At 40.8% G+C, this 17,870-nt stretch overlaps 1 protein-coding gene across 1 annotated transcript in view; it reads right to left on the bottom strand.

The window, feature by feature from the left end:
• Adgrv1 (adhesion G protein-coupled receptor V1) overlaps positions 1-17,870 on the bottom strand; it is a 536,429-nt gene that overhangs the window by 381,776 nt on the left and 136,783 nt on the right. The window contains exons 50-55 of the mRNA XM_038323536.1: positions 17,621-17,743; positions 11,625-11,847; positions 11,122-11,326; positions 5,252-5,398; positions 2,074-2,329; positions 415-617 (exon numbers count right to left, since the gene is read on the bottom strand). Of these exons, the coding sequence (XP_038179464.1) occupies positions 415-617; positions 2,074-2,329; positions 5,252-5,398; positions 11,122-11,326; positions 11,625-11,847; positions 17,621-17,743 (1,157 nt within the window). The remainder of the gene's footprint in view (positions 1-414; positions 618-2,073; positions 2,330-5,251; positions 5,399-11,121; positions 11,327-11,624; positions 11,848-17,620; positions 17,744-17,870) is intronic.

The raw sequence follows: 17,870 nt of genomic DNA, 5'->3' as shown, positions 1-17,870 counted from the left end.
TAGCTCCCTCTCCTCCTGACACAGAGAATGGAAAAGGGAATAAGATGTAGTCAGCAAAAGTTAGACCTAAACCATCTAAATGTTCTTCTTATTGAAGTCATTGCATCATGAAATCAAAGTTCTCTTCTGCCAAGCAAACAATATTTGGAGATTTAAATCATTCCATTATTAAAGCAGTTACCCAATTATCTTTGTAGTGTAACCAATCAATCAGACACATAAACAATCCAAATTCAGTACTTCAAATGCATCCGAATCTTTCCTACTCTAAAGCAAACACAATAAATACACTGCCTGTCATATTTTCATCTGATAATAAAATGTTTATTTTTATTTTTAACTATTAGAGAATTACAGTTTTATGGTTTTAAACATGCTAGTTAATCTCATATATTTATTATAATCTATACTTACTGGCAAAATGGCAACCTCAGCATGAGTTTCTTTTACGTTTTCTTTCATTATTATCACTGGGTCTTGCAACACATAATCTTCATTCTCAGTAGCTTGATTATTGATGGGCAGTAAGAAGTTGGGTTTTGCCATCAAATGAATGGAAATGTCCCCAAATAGTCCTTTGTCTCGAATGACACGTAACTGGAGAACAGTGGTGTTCTCTAGGAGATAAACGTGCCTCAAGTTAGTGAGCTGTTCTGTGATCTGCTAATGTTGTTCCAAGCACCTCGGCTGAATGCACGGTGTCTGGACAGCTAAGGAAGCAGACATAACACAAGGACACCATCCTATGGAGAGTTCTGTTTTGTCTCCGTTGCCCCAAAAGCTGTGTTCAAAGTCGCCATCCGCTCCCGCCTTAATCTGCTTCAGCCTTCTGTCCCCACCGCAGCCTTCAGTGTTTTACAGGTCACACACTGGAAGAAAGCCTGAGGGAGCCTTACAGAAGTGAACTATGGGGGTACAACACGGGCGATAATTGCATAATCCTCAGAAATTTTCTGAAAATGAGTACCTAAAAACACATAATTAATTAATCACTGGAAGAGTGATTTTAATTTCTGTAGTGAAGTGTCAGTCACAAGGTTCAAAGTGTCTCCCAGAACCCATTACTTTTCATTTCTTAGTTTATAATAATTTGTTATATAAAACATTAAAAATATTTATTAGTATTCTCACCAGTTTAAGCTTCTAATGATTGTGTTTATCAAAATGATAATGAAATTCCCACAAATTACTATGTTTATTGACTGAAACTGAAAACATTATTTTATTAAAGTTTATATTTTTGGGGTCTTGCACATTCAGATAGACAAGGGCCCAGAAAAATAACTACATATCACACTTCCCATCAGCTCTGTGATGGAAAGGAATCTGACATCTGTACATTTTTATCTGAAATTTTTCAAGCCATTCTGTAAATTCATCTTAAATATATATTATATATAATCTTTTATTTCAATAGGTTCATTGACCATAACCTATTAGAATGTTTATTCAGCAAAGGATGTGAGTAGTTAGCTAGGTGAACATTTCAGCTCTCTAAGGACTGGCCACGGCACACATCACAGGGTGAAATCACTGCAGTTACCTTTCGAGGTAACATAATTAAAACCACAGCACCAAGTCCATCCACACTGTAGCTGACTGTTCCCTAAACCTACCAACAACACAGGGGAAATCTGGGTGTGGCAAGGGGAGAAGTCAAGAAACAATGAAAAGGGAGGTAAAAGCCAAAGCCTGCTGCGAAAGCAGCGTGGGAGTGACACCAAAGCATGCTGGGAAAGCAGCGTGGGAGTGACACCAAAGCCTGCTGGGAAAGCAGCGTAGGAGTGACACCAAAGCATGCTGGGAAAGCAACGTAGGAGTGACACCAAAGCATGCTGGGAAAGCAGCGTAGGAGTGACCACCAAAGTATGCTTCTGGGAATCAGAAGGGCGTTAGTAACCATCACTGCAAAGGGACTCCATAATTATACAATTTAAAATATATTAAAAGAAATATGGCCTATCAAGCTGAAAAAGACATGAAAAAGGAAATTTATGTTCCTTTCAAATATTATAATCAAAATGTCCAAAGAAACTTTTTATTAGAACTTAAGAAACCTTTACCAGGACTTACCTTTGGGCTCTGGCACCCTAGTGAAGAGAGAATCAGTATGCCAGCCAACCACGCCATAGGGCGAGTCACTGGGCAGGATGGTTAGCACGGACTTGCTTCTGTTCTCATCCACAGTAGCACCTTTTGACGGATCTTCAACACCCTCTGTGACAATCCGAGTGAGTGCCACAATCACAACCTCAGATAGCTCTGGCAGATCATCCGCAAGAACGGTCAGAGTGATTGTAGATAGTGCCTGGTCCTCTGTGAATGAAATCTGAAAAGAAAAGAAAAGAAAAGAAAAGAAAAGAAAAGAAAAGAAAAGAAAAGAAAAGAAAAGAAAAGAAAAGATATATTATATATAATATATATATATATATATATATATATATATATATAGCTTGGCTCATATTGGGATTAACATCATACCATAAAATGTCAATCTATTATTTTCTTTTAATATGACCACAATTTATAAATCAAAGATGATCCTGCAACATAATATGATTTTACAAACAAATCAAATGTCTTTTATATTAAAACTAGAAGATCTTTTATATTAAAACATTTCAAAAACTCAAGTTAATACTTGTAGCCAAATTGTCATATCTTGGTGCCTGCTTTTCATTATAAAATAAAGGACACAGTCTCTCGGGAATATAGATAGATAGATAGATAGATAGATAGATAGATAGATAGATAGATAGATAGATAGATAGAATGTTAAATCTCTGGAAAATAAAAAAAGGGTTTATAAGTTTAAATGTTTTTATCTACAAAGTTTTTGCCATAGTTGACCCTGCAGATGGATGCGCCATGTAGCAATGACTACTGATTCAAGGGAGAAGAGGAGGACAGCAGAGATGGAAGCTACAACCTCTTCTTTCCTCTGCTCTCATTATCTGGTGTCAGATTCAAATGTGCTGAAATCATCTGATGTTCTTGCTGATGGGGATCTGTCCACTTCTCGATGCTATTCCTACACCATTCATCCTAATATCCATTTCCAAATCATTTACTCAAACTGCCATTGCAGGCTGAGGCCTCCAGCTCTCCTATGAGCCAAGTCCGTTTTATATAAATGAAGTGTTATTGGGATGCAGTCAAACAGACTTGATTGAGCAGTCACTACCTGTAATAACTTTTCTATATTACCTGGTACAATTGTGCCACAAAAGCAAAGTAGTTATTTTTTAGAAGAAGAAGGAGGAGGAAGAAGAAGAAGAAGAAGAAGAAGAAGAAGAAGAAGAAGAAGAAGAAGAAGAAGAAGAAGAAGAAGAAGAAGAAGAAGAAGAAGAAGAAGCAGAAGCAGAAAAAATTCTGAAGCATTTACTATGTGACCCTTTACAAAAACAATCTACTGACTCCTACACTACATAAAGATAACTCTTTCAAAAAGAATGTCAAGGAAATAGGCAATTATAAATTTCAAATCTTAATCATATTCACATAATAAACTAGAGAGATATAATTCAGTGCACACAGAAACAGAGATACAGCTAGTAGTTTTTGTAATTTTCATAGAATTGAGTGTTAAATACAAAAGACTGCTAAGACATCCTTAACACATTGAAATGCCCATCACCTTTGAAAAAGTAAGAACCTAGAAATGCTGAACTGTTACACACTCTTTTTCCAGGAGATAATTTCATAAAATGCTCCTTTAAATAATTCTTCAAAGAAATATTTGGATAAAATCCTGACCTATGAAACCCCAGAAACACATGAGGTGGCCCTTCCCACAAATAGTTAAAACTGTCCTGTTGGTCATTCTGATACATATTTGAAGCAGAGTATCAATTTTACACTAATCTGAGAGATGGATAACGTGATTCTCAGCCCAGACACCTCGATGAGCCCATCCTTCAACTAGTGGGAACAGCAAATTCTGTGTTTACATTTGGAGACAGTCCATAGCCTCAGCAAATGGTGTCAATCAAGGTCAACCCCCACCTAGAGGCACCCTAGGACCAATAACTGTGGAAAACAGGATGCCAATGGATGAGGCCTGAAACTGGAATGGCAGCCAAGGACCAGCTAAGACACTGATCTCTCCCCCAGTATCAACCTCCATTGGAACTGCAATCACCTTTAGATCTGTTGGGCACTGAACACTAAGGTGCTTGAGCCCAGAGAAACCAAGAATGCTAAGCACACAAGATTGTCTTTCCAATAGGAAAGAAGAAAAACCTGTTCTTCCGCCCAGAAAGCTGAGAATGGAAAAAGATGAACTGCCTGGTGATGTGTGTTATCTGTTGGTCATCAAGCTCTGAAGACCAAGACCTGAGGTGGCTAGTAATCTAAATGGCCGATAGCCAGAGGCTCCACAAGTTCCCCCAACCAGGACCGGAGGTGGCTAATAGTCCAAATGCTCTTATGCTATCTATATGGCGGAAACCGGGCCAGACCCGTAGGCCTCTAAATTGATACAGCTAATGCATCTCTAGAACCCATCTTCTTGGAGGAAATGACACCTAGTTGAGTTTCAATGTAATTATGCTTCCGTGTGCAGTGGGGATTGTATTACATCAGGAAACATTTTTTTCCAAATTATGCTGGGCTTAAACATATTGGAAATAAACTACCTGTTATTAGACACCCGGAAGTCTGATCCAGGTTGATGATCTGGACCAGGATTTCCTTCTTATCTCCTCGCGTGCTCCGCTTCCCTGTATGACACCGGAAGGGACCCCTCATGGACCAACACTTCAACACTTCCCCCCACACTTCCTCACCTGCAGATGACTAGTTCACGCAAGCCTCCTGCCCAGGGCTCTCACCTCAAGGTCTGCTCACAGCAAACAGAAACTGCTTCTGCCCACAGCTTTCATTGGCCGTTTCTTCCACCTACTTCCCATAGACTTCCCACAGACTTGCCCGCTAAGTACCGTTTCTGCCTTTTCCTGACTTAACACATTTCCTTCTCAGTTTGGCTCACTTATCTTCCAGACACTGCAATGTAATTTGTTTAACTCATGTACTGAACCTCAAAAGGGTTCATTTTATGTACAGATAGCTTTTCTTTTATAGAAAAAAATCTAGCCTTAAATTGTATCCCACTCTATGGTGATAAGCGAGAATCCAGTGTTTATATGGTCAAACTCTAACGTTTCTTCCACCAGGCAGGAAATGGTGGCAAGCATCAGTGAATGATAACCATGATTTATTAGTGTCTTCTACAGTTCTATAAAATACATACCACTCCTGAGGTAGGAAATATATCACTGATACTTCCAGCTGCTTCCCACGCTACAGTTATGCGACCATTTGTTCCTTTTAAACGTTCAACATTCAAGGTTACCAGGCTGTCTCGCTCCATTTCCTCCACTTGCTTATGCAATGAATTCTGAAAAACACATGGAGAGGCACAAGGGTTCCTTGAAACAGCGAAGCAATCTCTTCCTTGTTTTGTGTTGCTACATATTTCCCAAGTTCAACACGAAATGTAGGGGAACAACAGTTGTGGACAGCGTCCTGGTGTAAGGTGTCCTGCTCAGGCCTGTAATGCCCAGGAGGCAGGAAGACCCAAACTACAGTGCAACTCTCTCCACAGTAAGTACATAAATAACCTGAAGTCACAAGACACCAGTCATCTTACTGCATTGTCTTCCTGACACATTTTGCTCAATGGGCAGATATTACTCTTATACCCAGCATACTTGTCATTTTAAAGCGATACACATAGCACTGAAAGGTTTGTAAAAGAACTGGAAAACCTTCTGCCTCTGGGGAAAGGCTCTCTGGGTCTCCCTCTCCGACTAGCATATTAAGACTTAGGCGCAGAAGTCTCCAGTACCCCTCCCAAGGTCAACAACATTCAGAGAACTGAGACACTGATCTCTGATCACTTGTTAATGTGTCTCACACTTAAATCACGTCCTGTGAATTATTCAGTTAGCTGACCTGTTTCTTCTGGTGCCTCTCCTTTCCTTAGCTAGTGGTCTATGCAACTGTTTTTCCTACCTGAAAAAAAAAAAATCCCCCTGTGTGCTGTCTTGATTCCTTTCTTTCCTCCTGTCCTTCCTAGCCTTGGTTCTTTGCTTCGATCCCAATGTCTACCACTCCGTGACTATCACTCTGCCAACTACTTGCAGCACCTCATGCTAGCTTTTTACAGAACTTTTCCTCAGAAAGAATACTTTCACACATGTCCAGCTACTAGGCGCGATGACATGAACTTATCATCTACACAGTCCACACTTAAGAACCGTACAACTGTGTTGGTTAAAAATCTCCCATAATGTTTTAAGTAAATTACAGTTTTGCATTCAGCCACGTTCGTAGCTACTGACATGCAATTTGGACACAAATCCCTCCCCTTGATTTCTCAATAAGGCAATCATATTGAGAATAAAGATGCTTTAAAAAAAAATCTTTTCTGTAGGAGTTCCCATGTATTTTTAACAATGGCCATCTGAAAAGACCCCTCCAAAATGCTTATAGAAATGTTAATTTGAAAAGAGCCAACCCAAGGAAATTTCATACAGCTGTTCAGTGTTATGTTACACGTTTCAAAGTAACAAAATTGTGTTCAAGGTGATAAAATGATTCACAAAACATTAAAACATGCACATAATTTGTTCAGAAATGATAAGCCTTTCCCTGGCTTTATGCTCTTCATTACTGATGGTTATTAAGAGGGGGTTTCCATACAGCCAGAAGATGTGCCAAAAATTCTACTCTGCCACATCCAAAAGGCGGCTGGCTGTCCAGACGCAGGCAACCTGCACTGAGTGGCTCCCAGGAACTCCCAATCTTGCCCACATGCAAGGATGAAACCACAGGGGTTTCCTGTATCTAGACCAGCTTCCTGAAGAGGCTGTGGTGGGAGTAGAGGAGGAGCCTATGGAGTCTGTCCGCTCTCAAGTTCTCAGCTCATTATCCACAGCCTTGCCCTTCACATATTTCAGAAGCACCAGGAAGCCCCGTGAGTGCTGTCTTCACCCCTGTACAATGGCAGGCTCCACCTCCTTGCCCAGCTATAGACAGAGCAGATGCCGGCTCATGTACTTTTCAACTTTAATGAAAAGAAACAGATAAATGATCCAACTCTAAGTGTTCTCAAGAAAAAAGGGAAGGACATGAAGGTTTAGATGGTGGGCGCCAGTGGTCAACCACACAAGCCCTTTCTGCTAAGGTGTCATCTGGGGAGGGACCTGAAAAAGGTAGTGGAAATGTGAGCATCTTGGACAGAAGGGCAGTCTGTCCCAGAGAGGAGAGGCGGGGCAATTGTCTGAGCCATCTACCTCACTTCCTTTTTCCTGTTCTGTCTACTCCACCTATCTAAATCTTGCCCTATCAAAAAGCCAAGGCAGTTTGTTTATTAGCCAATGAGAATCCTCCATCAGACAATTATGCACAACCCTCATCCCTCAACCAGCTTTTCCTACAGTTGTCCCTAAGAAGTGAAGGGTAAACTCATGCTTTCCCCAGATCCATCATGTGATAATGACTGAATTGTCCCAGTGGCTTCAGAACAATGTCAATCTCATGATACAATAGCTAGCGTGATCCTTTTCAAACACACGTCACGGACTGGAATGTCATGCCACTTTCTCAACACCTCCTCGTGTTCCATCCACCAAAGGCTAAATTCACTATCATTGAGAGGCTAGTGCTAACTAACACAGCAGGTCTGGCGGCTAGCCTGTAAGAGCAAATCTCACAAGGCTGACCATCAGCTGGTATCTAAGAATTTGGTTTCCAAGAGGTCCCTTCCATCCCCTGACCTGATAAGAAGTTCCTCTATACAAACAGTTTACACAAATAATACAGTCTATGGTTTATGCTGGCTTTTGTGTTTCCTCTGCAATCTAAAGTTTTAGTAAGTGTGAGGCAGAGGATGACTACATGACCAGCTTGCAATGAGAACCCTGACTTTGAGCCTGTACTAAGATTCTCTGAATGGCCAAATTCTGTAAGTGTTACAACAACACAACTCATTGCTAGGGAAAACTGGCTTGATACATTCTTTGTGACCTCAAGGCTAAACAGCTCATGGAAAAATACACCTGGCTTCTTCTGGGATTTACTCATCAGTATTTCCCGTGTGTGTGTGTGTGTGTGTGTGTGTGTGTGTGTGTACTTTTGTGTTTATATATATACATATGTGTGTATTTATATATAAATATTTGCTTATATATCATATATATGTGTATAATACATATATAATATATTACAGATAGCATATATATGTAATATATGATGTAATGATGTAATTACATAAAGCATGTATAATATATATTATACATATACATAATGTGTATGTATATGTGTGTGTGCAAAAACAGAAAGTCACAAGACTGGACACCCAGTACTGCAGGAATCCCTAGTGAGTCATTGAAGCTGAGTCATAGGGCCTTGAAAGCGTCTCTCTGTCACGGATTGGACTTGAATAGTAAACAGCACTGTAACGATCACAGGAGCTTTCAAGCAGGCAGAATGAGGACGCAGCTTTCCAATGACGCATGGAGATGTGCACTGGCCCAGTCTGATCCATGGTGACACAGAGTAAGAGGCAACCAACTTACCAGCTCCAAGTCCACCTTTGTTGTTGCTGTGTTCCTAGTGGTTAAAGCCATCTGAATTAGACCTTCCTCATACATGGGAGATTTGGGAGAAAGTATGGTAGCTCTGCTAATATAACAAGTTAATACATCTGAATGTATGTTGAAGACAGTAATAAATAACACTATGAATGCCTTTCTTCTCATTGGTAAAGAAACATGAAGCCCACGTAAATGGAGAACAAGATTTTTAAAGTTCCTTCCTTGAGAAAACGAGGCAAAGGCATCTATCTACATGTCCACAATGACTGTACAGTTAGAAGCCTCCCACTACCCCATCTGATGTCACATTCATATGTAACATGCGTGACATACACACGATGAAGTGTATCTAGATTTTTTTCACCATTACCCTCTTATTCAAAAATTTGTTTTTCTTTACAATAATACCTGAAGCAAAATACTGGGAAAAAACCAAATAGGAATGTGTTATATTCAAGACAACTAAACAAGCAAGAGCAATGGGGACGTGGTATTCCAGAATCCAGCGTCTAAGTCTAGAAACAATTGAAGGTCTCCACCGAGATAGCGGCAATTGGAGGTCTCCACCAAGATATCGGCAATTGGAGGTCCCAGCCGAGATTTGGGAACTAGGGAATGCTGAGAGGTTGCCCTCAGAAGGTGAGGGTGGATGGGGGTATGGTTAATCCTGACATCCTTCGCTCGGGTTGGCAGCAAAGTCCAACCAAGAAAGAGGGGTAAACGAACATGGTTGTTCCCAGCTGGAGGGGACGTATGTATTGGGAAAAGATAGAAAGCATGTATATAGCTTAAAAAGATAAATGTATACAGATGTATGATATGTTGATTGTGTTGTCTTTTGTGTTCTGGACTGGAGAAAGACATTTGATTCTAGGAACTGCTAAGAAAGGTATCTTGACTTTAAAATATGGGCTTAAGAATTTGATGTTTTGGAAAGGAGGTTCTGTTTTTGTCTCCACAGACAATGAGAGCCTAAGGATTTATTCAAGATTCATGTGGTTTGAATCCCCGAGACCTCCTGAAATGTTGCAGTAGAGTGTGAGCAGTGGCAGCTCCAAGGCCAAGCGGCTCCAGGAGGCGGGTGCTGAGGGGCAGTGGCAGTTCTAGGCTCTGCACACCGAAGAGTCTGTGGCAGAACGAATTTAAATCAAGTGACTGTTCTATTGTAGGAGCAGGTGGACTTATGGCTAGTACAACAAATGTCTTGTTCATTATTCCATTAGTATGACGTCTGTTAATATTGCTAATGCCTCTTATGTGGTGAAACAACTCAATGGTTACTTGAATAACTGTTGAAATGTCACAATTAGCACACCAGATTGTACTGTTTAGCCAAAGGGATGGTTGAACACCATAGCTCAAATGGGAGGATGGGTTCAGTGGTGACTGGGGACCCTACTGCTGGCAACCTTAACGCCTGTTGTCATGGGCATTCATCTTTAAATCCTGTGTAAGATCAGACAACCCATGAGAATGCAGCATATGGTCACTTAGCACAAGCAGGATCAGCTGGGCTGCTAGGGAAGCCAAAGAGGTGCACGAGTGAGAAGGTGTCTTCATGCACTCAGCTGACAAGAATGAATGTGCCACAGGAGTTTGGCAGCTGGGATATGTTATTTAGGGGACTGCTGAAGGAGCAGTGGTTTCTGACTGCTCCTGGGGTCATGGCAAAGCCATTCCTAAAAGTCCGACCCTGATATGGTCACACACCTCTGTTCACTTGAGGGGAAGAGGGTGTGTGGGAAATTGTATGAGGAACCAACAGTCTCTGGGATACTTGAATCTACCTGTTTTACAGGCTTAAGTTGCTCTCTTGTGTTTCCTAAAAGCCAGTATTCTCCTGAGGAGATGCTGTCACTCTCTCAAGAGTACAGGTTCAATCAAAATGACTAAAGGCTGTGTGGTCAGGAGGGTCTTCTGTTTTAAAAAAAATTTAGGGGGGAGATGTTGGGAACAGTGAGACCCCAGATCCTGAATTTCTTGTAATCCCCTGATCTGAGTGCCTACAGCTGCTCTGAGCACGAGACCTTCAGGAGTTCCTGATGGCAGGAGAGTGGTTTCTGGTGGGTTTGGCTGGGGCATGGCTATCTCTATATAATCTGCCCCTGAACACAATAAAAGGGGCATTCTTAAGGAATTCAAGGATGGCCCGTGTCGCTGTCTCTCTGTCTGTATGTGTCTGTGTATTTTAACCTCCAGCCCCTTGCCCAAAGCTCGGTAACTGGGTAATAGCACACAGAGCGTAGACACGGGGGCGCGGTGCGTGGCAGAATGTGTTATATATTCAAGACAACTAAACAAGCAAGAACAATGGTGATGTGGTATTCCAGAATCCAGCGTCTAATTCTAGAAACTGCAACATCAGAATTCACCTTAGAAGACAGGATAAGGAGTGAGACGGAGGCAAGGGAGGGAGAAGACTGAAAACAGGCCAAGTGTCACTCATGCCCTAACAGCTGATTGAAACCAGTTTCTCAGTCTGACAGCTTTGACTTTAAAGTGTAGTCTTCAGTCACTTTACCTGGGCAAATGCTATAACTCCGTAGGCATCATCGTTCGAGAGAACAGTGACTCTCACGTAACCACTGACGCCAATCTCTGCTCCTCCTTTTGGATTCTTAAGTTGGACTCTGAAGGATTCTTCTTTCTCCGGAACTGTGTCGTCAAGGATGTTTACTGCTATTATTGCCTCTTTGTCACCAGGTTCAAATATCAGTTCACCTAAACTAGCATAAGAAGGCCATAGAAAAGAAGTCAGTGATGACCAATGAATGATATAACTCTTATCACACTGAGTAATGCTGTCTTTCAAGCATCAAAATGTTTCAAAAGCAAAATTTTCATACAAAATATTTATATAATACTGATTAGCTTGGTAGACTAGATACTAAAAGTACGGATAATGAGCAGATTTCCAGCTTAGTAATAGCTCTTATATTCTATGTTAAGCAGTAACTCAGTCAATGAGATGGAGAAATTTGGTGCCATACCAAGCTGTGGTTAGATTAAAGGCATTGAACCTACCTAGGAATAAAGTCAGACTGGCTGGAGATGTAAGTCAGCTCGTAGAAGTGTGAGTGAGAAGCTCCCACAAAAGCAATTAAAGTTTTGCTTGAATTAAGCGACTTCACTGTAACAAAAGCTGCATCATGAGCAGCAGGTGCATCCAGAACAAAGGAGAACTCATTCCGCCCCGAATTCCAGCAGTAAAGCGCAGACTGATTTGGGCCAGTGAGAAGGATGTGAACTGGAAGGAGGAAAGAAAAGGGACAGGACTGAAGCGTCCTCTGCCCACGCAGGCTCCCTTCGTGGCTCCAAAGCTAAACCTTTCCAACTCTCGAGGCTCCAGACTGATTTCTAGACTAAAGCAAATCTGTTTCCGTTTTTGAAACAACAAGATATAAGAAATTGCTGGGTGTTGTGCATTGACCAATTCAGCTTGACAAAGTGCACACATCAGCTCAGGAAAATAAGTTACTGGCGGATAAAATGAAAATGGATTTGGATTCATTTGTGTTCATATCTAAACTTAGATAAAAGTAACGTTTCAAAGCACAAAACCCTCATTATGCCACCCCAAAATATTTCACTTTCCTCTTTTCTCCTCTAGTCGCCACCGCACATGTTTATAATCGACAGCTGGAGCAAATGAGCAGGAGCTTGACCTCGTCCTGTTCCATAATCGAAGTGTGGCACACGGCACATGGCCAATGCGCTGCTGCACAGTATTCACGTTCGTGGTTGTTTAAATTTTCCCCCATTTACTTTGTCCACACCACAGTGGGTGGCGTGTGCATGCCAGGGGCATGTGGAGCTCAGAGCACAGCTCTCAGGAGCTGGCTCCTTTCTACCACATGGGTTCTCGGATGGAACTCAGACTGGTGGGCCTGATGGCAACAGCATTACTAACTAAGCCACCTCACCAACACAAGTTTCTAATTCCAATATAGGAGTTCTAATCTGCATAACTGTTCTTAACTATATTTAATAATTCCTGTAGATTGAAGTTTTCCTGTTGTTTAACATTTGAAGTTTTCAATATTAAATAGAAGCAAAATATGTATTTTCCACTTGGCAAATTATTCAAGATACTTAATCAATGCAAAGAATACGAACGGACTTGTGACCCTGCGAACACACTCTGCAGGAGCACTTTTGATGCTACCAGTGCTCATACTTTAGTTAGTTCATAGCAATGGCACGTGTACAGCTACACAGGCTAGGAAAGCAGTGGTTTCAAATGCTACATACAATAATTACCACTCTTCAGACACAGATGGAGTGGGGCTGGGGAACCACAGAGAAACATGCAACTTCTGGTGCTGACTGAAGTACTCCAGAGCAGAAGGCTGGGAAACAAGACTGAGTCAGCATTAAAATAACACAAAATCGGAAAGGTTGACAACCTTCTCATATGTTAGCCATTGGCTACAGTGGGAAGCCTAACAGGCTGGCTCTTACACATCAAAACTCATGGTCATTACTATTTCTCTACTGTTAAATCATTAATTAGATTAACTAATTTAGGTACTGTTGCATGTTACTAAGAGTTGCATAAAGGCAAAGATCGGGGAAAATGTCAATTTATTAGAATCTTTAAACGGCAAATACTTTGCACAAAGTTTTGTAAAATTATTGATGTTCCAAAAACAACAAACTCTACCATGACATTTAAAAATCTTCCCTTTTAAAGTAGTCAACAAAGAGAGTTGAGTTATCTCTGTATCTATGTCTCTCTGTTTCTCTGACTCCCTTTTTTCTTTTCTCCCTCCATCCCTTCCCACAAAAGGCACTCTAAGTTTTAGGATAAAGATAGCAGTCCTTCAATTGCTCCTTTTAACTGGCTTAATATCTTTCTTTGTTCACGCTTCTTGCCACTGATCCCTCACTGCTCGTGTTTGGATTACATCAGGCTCTTTCTGGTTGTTTCCAGAAGTATCTGCTCACTCCTCTACCTGGCCTCTTTGCAGGGTTTGAATGCTTTGCCTAGAGTTCATCTTCAGCTCAACTTCTTGTCTCCTATTTAACTGATAAATTCCTAATCCCGTGATTATTGAAGAGAGCTTTGTAGATAGGTCATTAACCAGCTCAAGTCTTTGCCAATATTTTATTAAATTATTTCTTGGGAATTATCTGTTACAGTTACAATCCTATTTGTCACACAGGTATTCACACATACACACATCTCTTTATCCTAGTACACACTACATTTTGCAAGACGTGATTTGAGCTGGCCTTGTTCCCACAGGCTCTGCCACTGTGATTGCCACATTTAAATCTATTAACTAATGAAGAAGCCCCCTCCAAAAGGAAATAAGCAGCAAGCTTATATATTCTTGAAATATCCGTCCTGTTCATTTTCCCTCTTCCATTTTCAGAAATCAGTTGTCAAACTAACCACAGAGCAAATATGTGAACTTATGCCCCTGGCTCCAATTTAACATTTTTAATAAAACATTTGACATACACAAAATAAGAAATCCTTTGAACATTCTTTAATGCATACTTGCAGCTTTCAGGGATTTATAATAGCTATTCTCAGTAATTTCCTACAGTCTTTTCATGCGCCTACCACTTCAAGTCACAGAAACAAAAGAAACAGAGACCTCACAATGGGCTCTTCATAAAACCTCTGGCAGAATTTTCCCTGAATTCTTTTGGAAAGTGTGCCTATTATATTTTTTTTAAAGAAAATCTTTAAAAGGAATTCTATAACTTCAATTAACAGCCCAGCCATGCAGTACACTTCTTCCTTAAAAACACTCATTAGGCAACCATTGTGAACACCAATAAGGGACTTAAGTAGACGGTCCATCCATTTGAAAACCTGAACTACAAGAAAAGCAGACATTCAAGGGCCCAAATTAAAGGACAGGTAGAAAAATTGGAAAAAAAAAAAACAGAAGGAAAGATACATATTCTATTCAGTAAATCAATTGTTGAGTAAGAAAGCTAGTGTTGTTGTGCACCACAGGACAGCACGACAATGCATGTCCACATCTGTGTGAGCAGCAAGGACGGTCCAGGTCTAGGGTGCAGTAAGACAAGTGTGGCAGCTTACACTTACACAGGCATACAATAGACGACGTGAAAATTAGACGGTATATCAGGAATGCAGAGTCCAGGAGGAGGAAACATGGAAACAAAGGAAACTATGTTTTTTCTCTCTTATTAAGAGATCTTGGCTAAAAAAGACTAAACCAACAAACAAAACCAGGGAAAACCTCTTATTCAAGCTCAATGGTAGAGGAGCTTGCTGTGACCCTGCCGAAAGACACAAAGCCGCACAGAGAAAGAAAGAACTAGATGTCCATTAAGAAAAGAAGCAGAGCCGGGCGGTGGTGGCACACGCCTTTAATCCCAGCACTCGGGAGGCAGAGGCAGGCGGATCTCTGTGAGTTCGAGGCCAGCCTGGTCTACAAGAGCTAGTTCCAGGACAGGCTCTAAAAAAGCTGCAGAGAAACCCTGTCTCGAAAAACCAAAAAAAGAAAAAAGAAAAAAAAAAAAGAAGCAGAAGCAGACTCCTGAAGTTTGTGCTAATCCTCCCAGCCTCCTATAATTTCCTCTGGATGTCTTAACTGCACAATTTCACCTGTCTCCAAGCATAGGAGTCTCTGAAATCTACATGTCTGATCCCCCGACTCCCCTCCGCACCTCTAATCACCTCAATGTGTTACCATCGCCTTAAACCACAGCCACCTGGAACCCGCTGGTGCTTGCTTCCAATAAATGAATTCTTCCTACAGTCTTTCTTAATTTCAATACTAATAACCTCATAATTTCTAAAGTGTGGGAGTTTTGCTGCCCACATTTGAGTAGACAGAACTCCTCATGAATGCTCATTGTTAGATCTCTTGTCCATAAAACTGTCAGGCACCTATAGTCCCTCCAAGCTCATGACCTTCTTTCAGTCGCACTAGGGACTTGTAACACATTTCATTCATAATTCTCACACAAAATCCACATGACACCGTCAGAGAAGGGCTTTGATCAGCGTGTGCCTCCGAAACGCCTTTGAAGACTTCTCTGCCTCATCCATGCTCAGAGTGCGAGCCTGGAACTGCTCAGGGTTCTGAGACACTTAGCCTCTGAGGTCCAGAGAGGCTGTCTGACTGCTTCCCTCACTCCTGTTTCCTGGGTCTATGTGACTGGCTATACTATGACAGAATGAATGCAGATGCAGAAAGACAGATGACACTAATCCCCTCCTACAGGCTAGGACCCTTTATATGAAATATGAAGGACAAGAATGTTTCAGATTTCAAAAACTACATGGTCAAAATGTACCAAGAATTAATCCCAATTATACACATAAAATACACAAGCATTGTGGTACACACCTTTAATCCCAGCACTTAGGCAAAGGCAGGACTCTGTGAGTTCAAAGCCAGCCTGGTCTTCAAAGTGAGCTCTGAAACAGGCAGAGTTATGTAGAGAGACCTTGTCTCAATAAAACAGAACACCCCAAAACCATAAAATTCACATTCCATCTTATAATATTGGTGAGGGTAATCTTACACAATATTTTTATTAATTTATGCCTAAAACAAGGTATTGTGTGCATAATTTTTCACTTGTCACATCATTTTAGATTTCAGATGTTCGTTATAAGGGCACTCAACCTGCATGAGAGTCTTAAAAGTTTGAACTCTTCGAAAAAGAGCTTACAATGGGGCTAAGGGGATGGACCAGCAGGTAAAATCATAGCATTTGCATCATAAGCCCGCCAGCCAGAGTTCAAGCCCCAGATCCCATGTAGAAAAGCAGTGGGGTGGCTTGTTTCTGTAGACTCAGCACTTTACAGTGTGGTGGGAATAAAACTGTCTTTACATCTCCACATGCAACTGTGTCATGGGCTCACCACCAGTGAACACGCATGTGTACACATACACTAAAAAATAAATAAATCTTTAAGTAAAAATATACGTGCAATGGTGGTTGCCAGGGCCTTCCATTGCAGAAAATGGAAGGAGGTTGATCAGACTAGATCTTCAGCTGTTGATAATTTCTGGAGAGCTCACTGTACAGGGTGCTAACGGTACTACTACTAATGACTTGAAAACTCAGAAAATGCTAGAAGACAAAATCTTGAGTTTTCATCACATATACACAAACAGAAATGGTGAAGTGATAGGCCATATAGCTTACTGAAACAATAATGTCACATTGCCTCAAAGCATCCCACGGTACACGGTACATGGTACACGGTACATGGTACACAGTGAGTATGACCATGCTTCTATTTCACTCACACGTAAATACAGAGAGAAAAAACAAGTAAGCAAGTTAAAAATTACCTAGATATTATCTAATAAGCCAGAAATTAAATAAATACACCATTCTTCTAGGAAATGCTTTTGTGAGAATTGTTTTCTTAGATAACATTACAACGGGTTAAAGAAATAACTCGGGCTAGGAACACTTGCTGCACAAATGAGGTCCTGGGTTCTGCTCTTGGTATCCACATAAAAAAGCCGGGCATGATTGCACACACACCTGCACTCCCACAAGCCAAGCTCTGTGGACACTGGAGACAGTTATATCTCTGGGGCTTGATGACTTCCAACCAAGCTTCAGGCTCAGTGAGAAGCTCTTTCTCAAGGGGAGTAACAGAGCAGGACAACATACATCCTCATTCAGTTTGTACACACATTCATGTGCACACACAAGTATACACACCTGCACATACATGCCACATATACATTTACACAGCAACAGAGACCCAAAGACAGGAAGCAATGCCGTTTTCTGACCTCTATAGGCACACACACACACACACACACAAAAGCAGGTAAAACATATAAAACACACAAACAACATAAAATAAAATTAATAAACCAGAAAGTATCAATCTTTTTGAAACTCTGGATGCCTGGATAGACTATTAGTTTATTATAAAGATCTGATATTATATTCATAGGCTCTGAGAACTTCCCATTCTATCTAAAGTTGATGAGAATAGAGTCAATCTGCATTCCCACACTGTGTTTAAGCTGGACTAGTAATTGAAAAGTTCTTACCTATTCCCGAAGCTGGTGTAAAGGAATGGATCCTGTTAACAATAGCAAAGTCCAAAGACTGGAAATATCTGAAAGATGACTGCCCCATTTCCCAGATGAAAATGTCAACTGAATTCTGATTTCCTATGATTAAGAAATAAAAAGCAACAAGCTGTACAAAGAAAATGATAAAATTACACAACAGAACTATAATAAAGCATTAAATTCAATTAAAGAAAAATTTCCATAGAATATATCTATTTTAACAATT

The sequence above is a fragment of the Arvicola amphibius genome, chromosome 3 (genome assembly GCF_903992535.2).
Source record: "Arvicola amphibius chromosome 3, mArvAmp1.2, whole genome shotgun sequence".
NCBI classification, from domain to species: Eukaryota; Metazoa; Chordata; class Mammalia; order Rodentia; family Cricetidae; genus Arvicola; species Arvicola amphibius.
The sequence above is the reverse complement of the archived record's forward strand: the minus strand, read 5'-3'. Positions and strand labels throughout refer to the sequence as shown.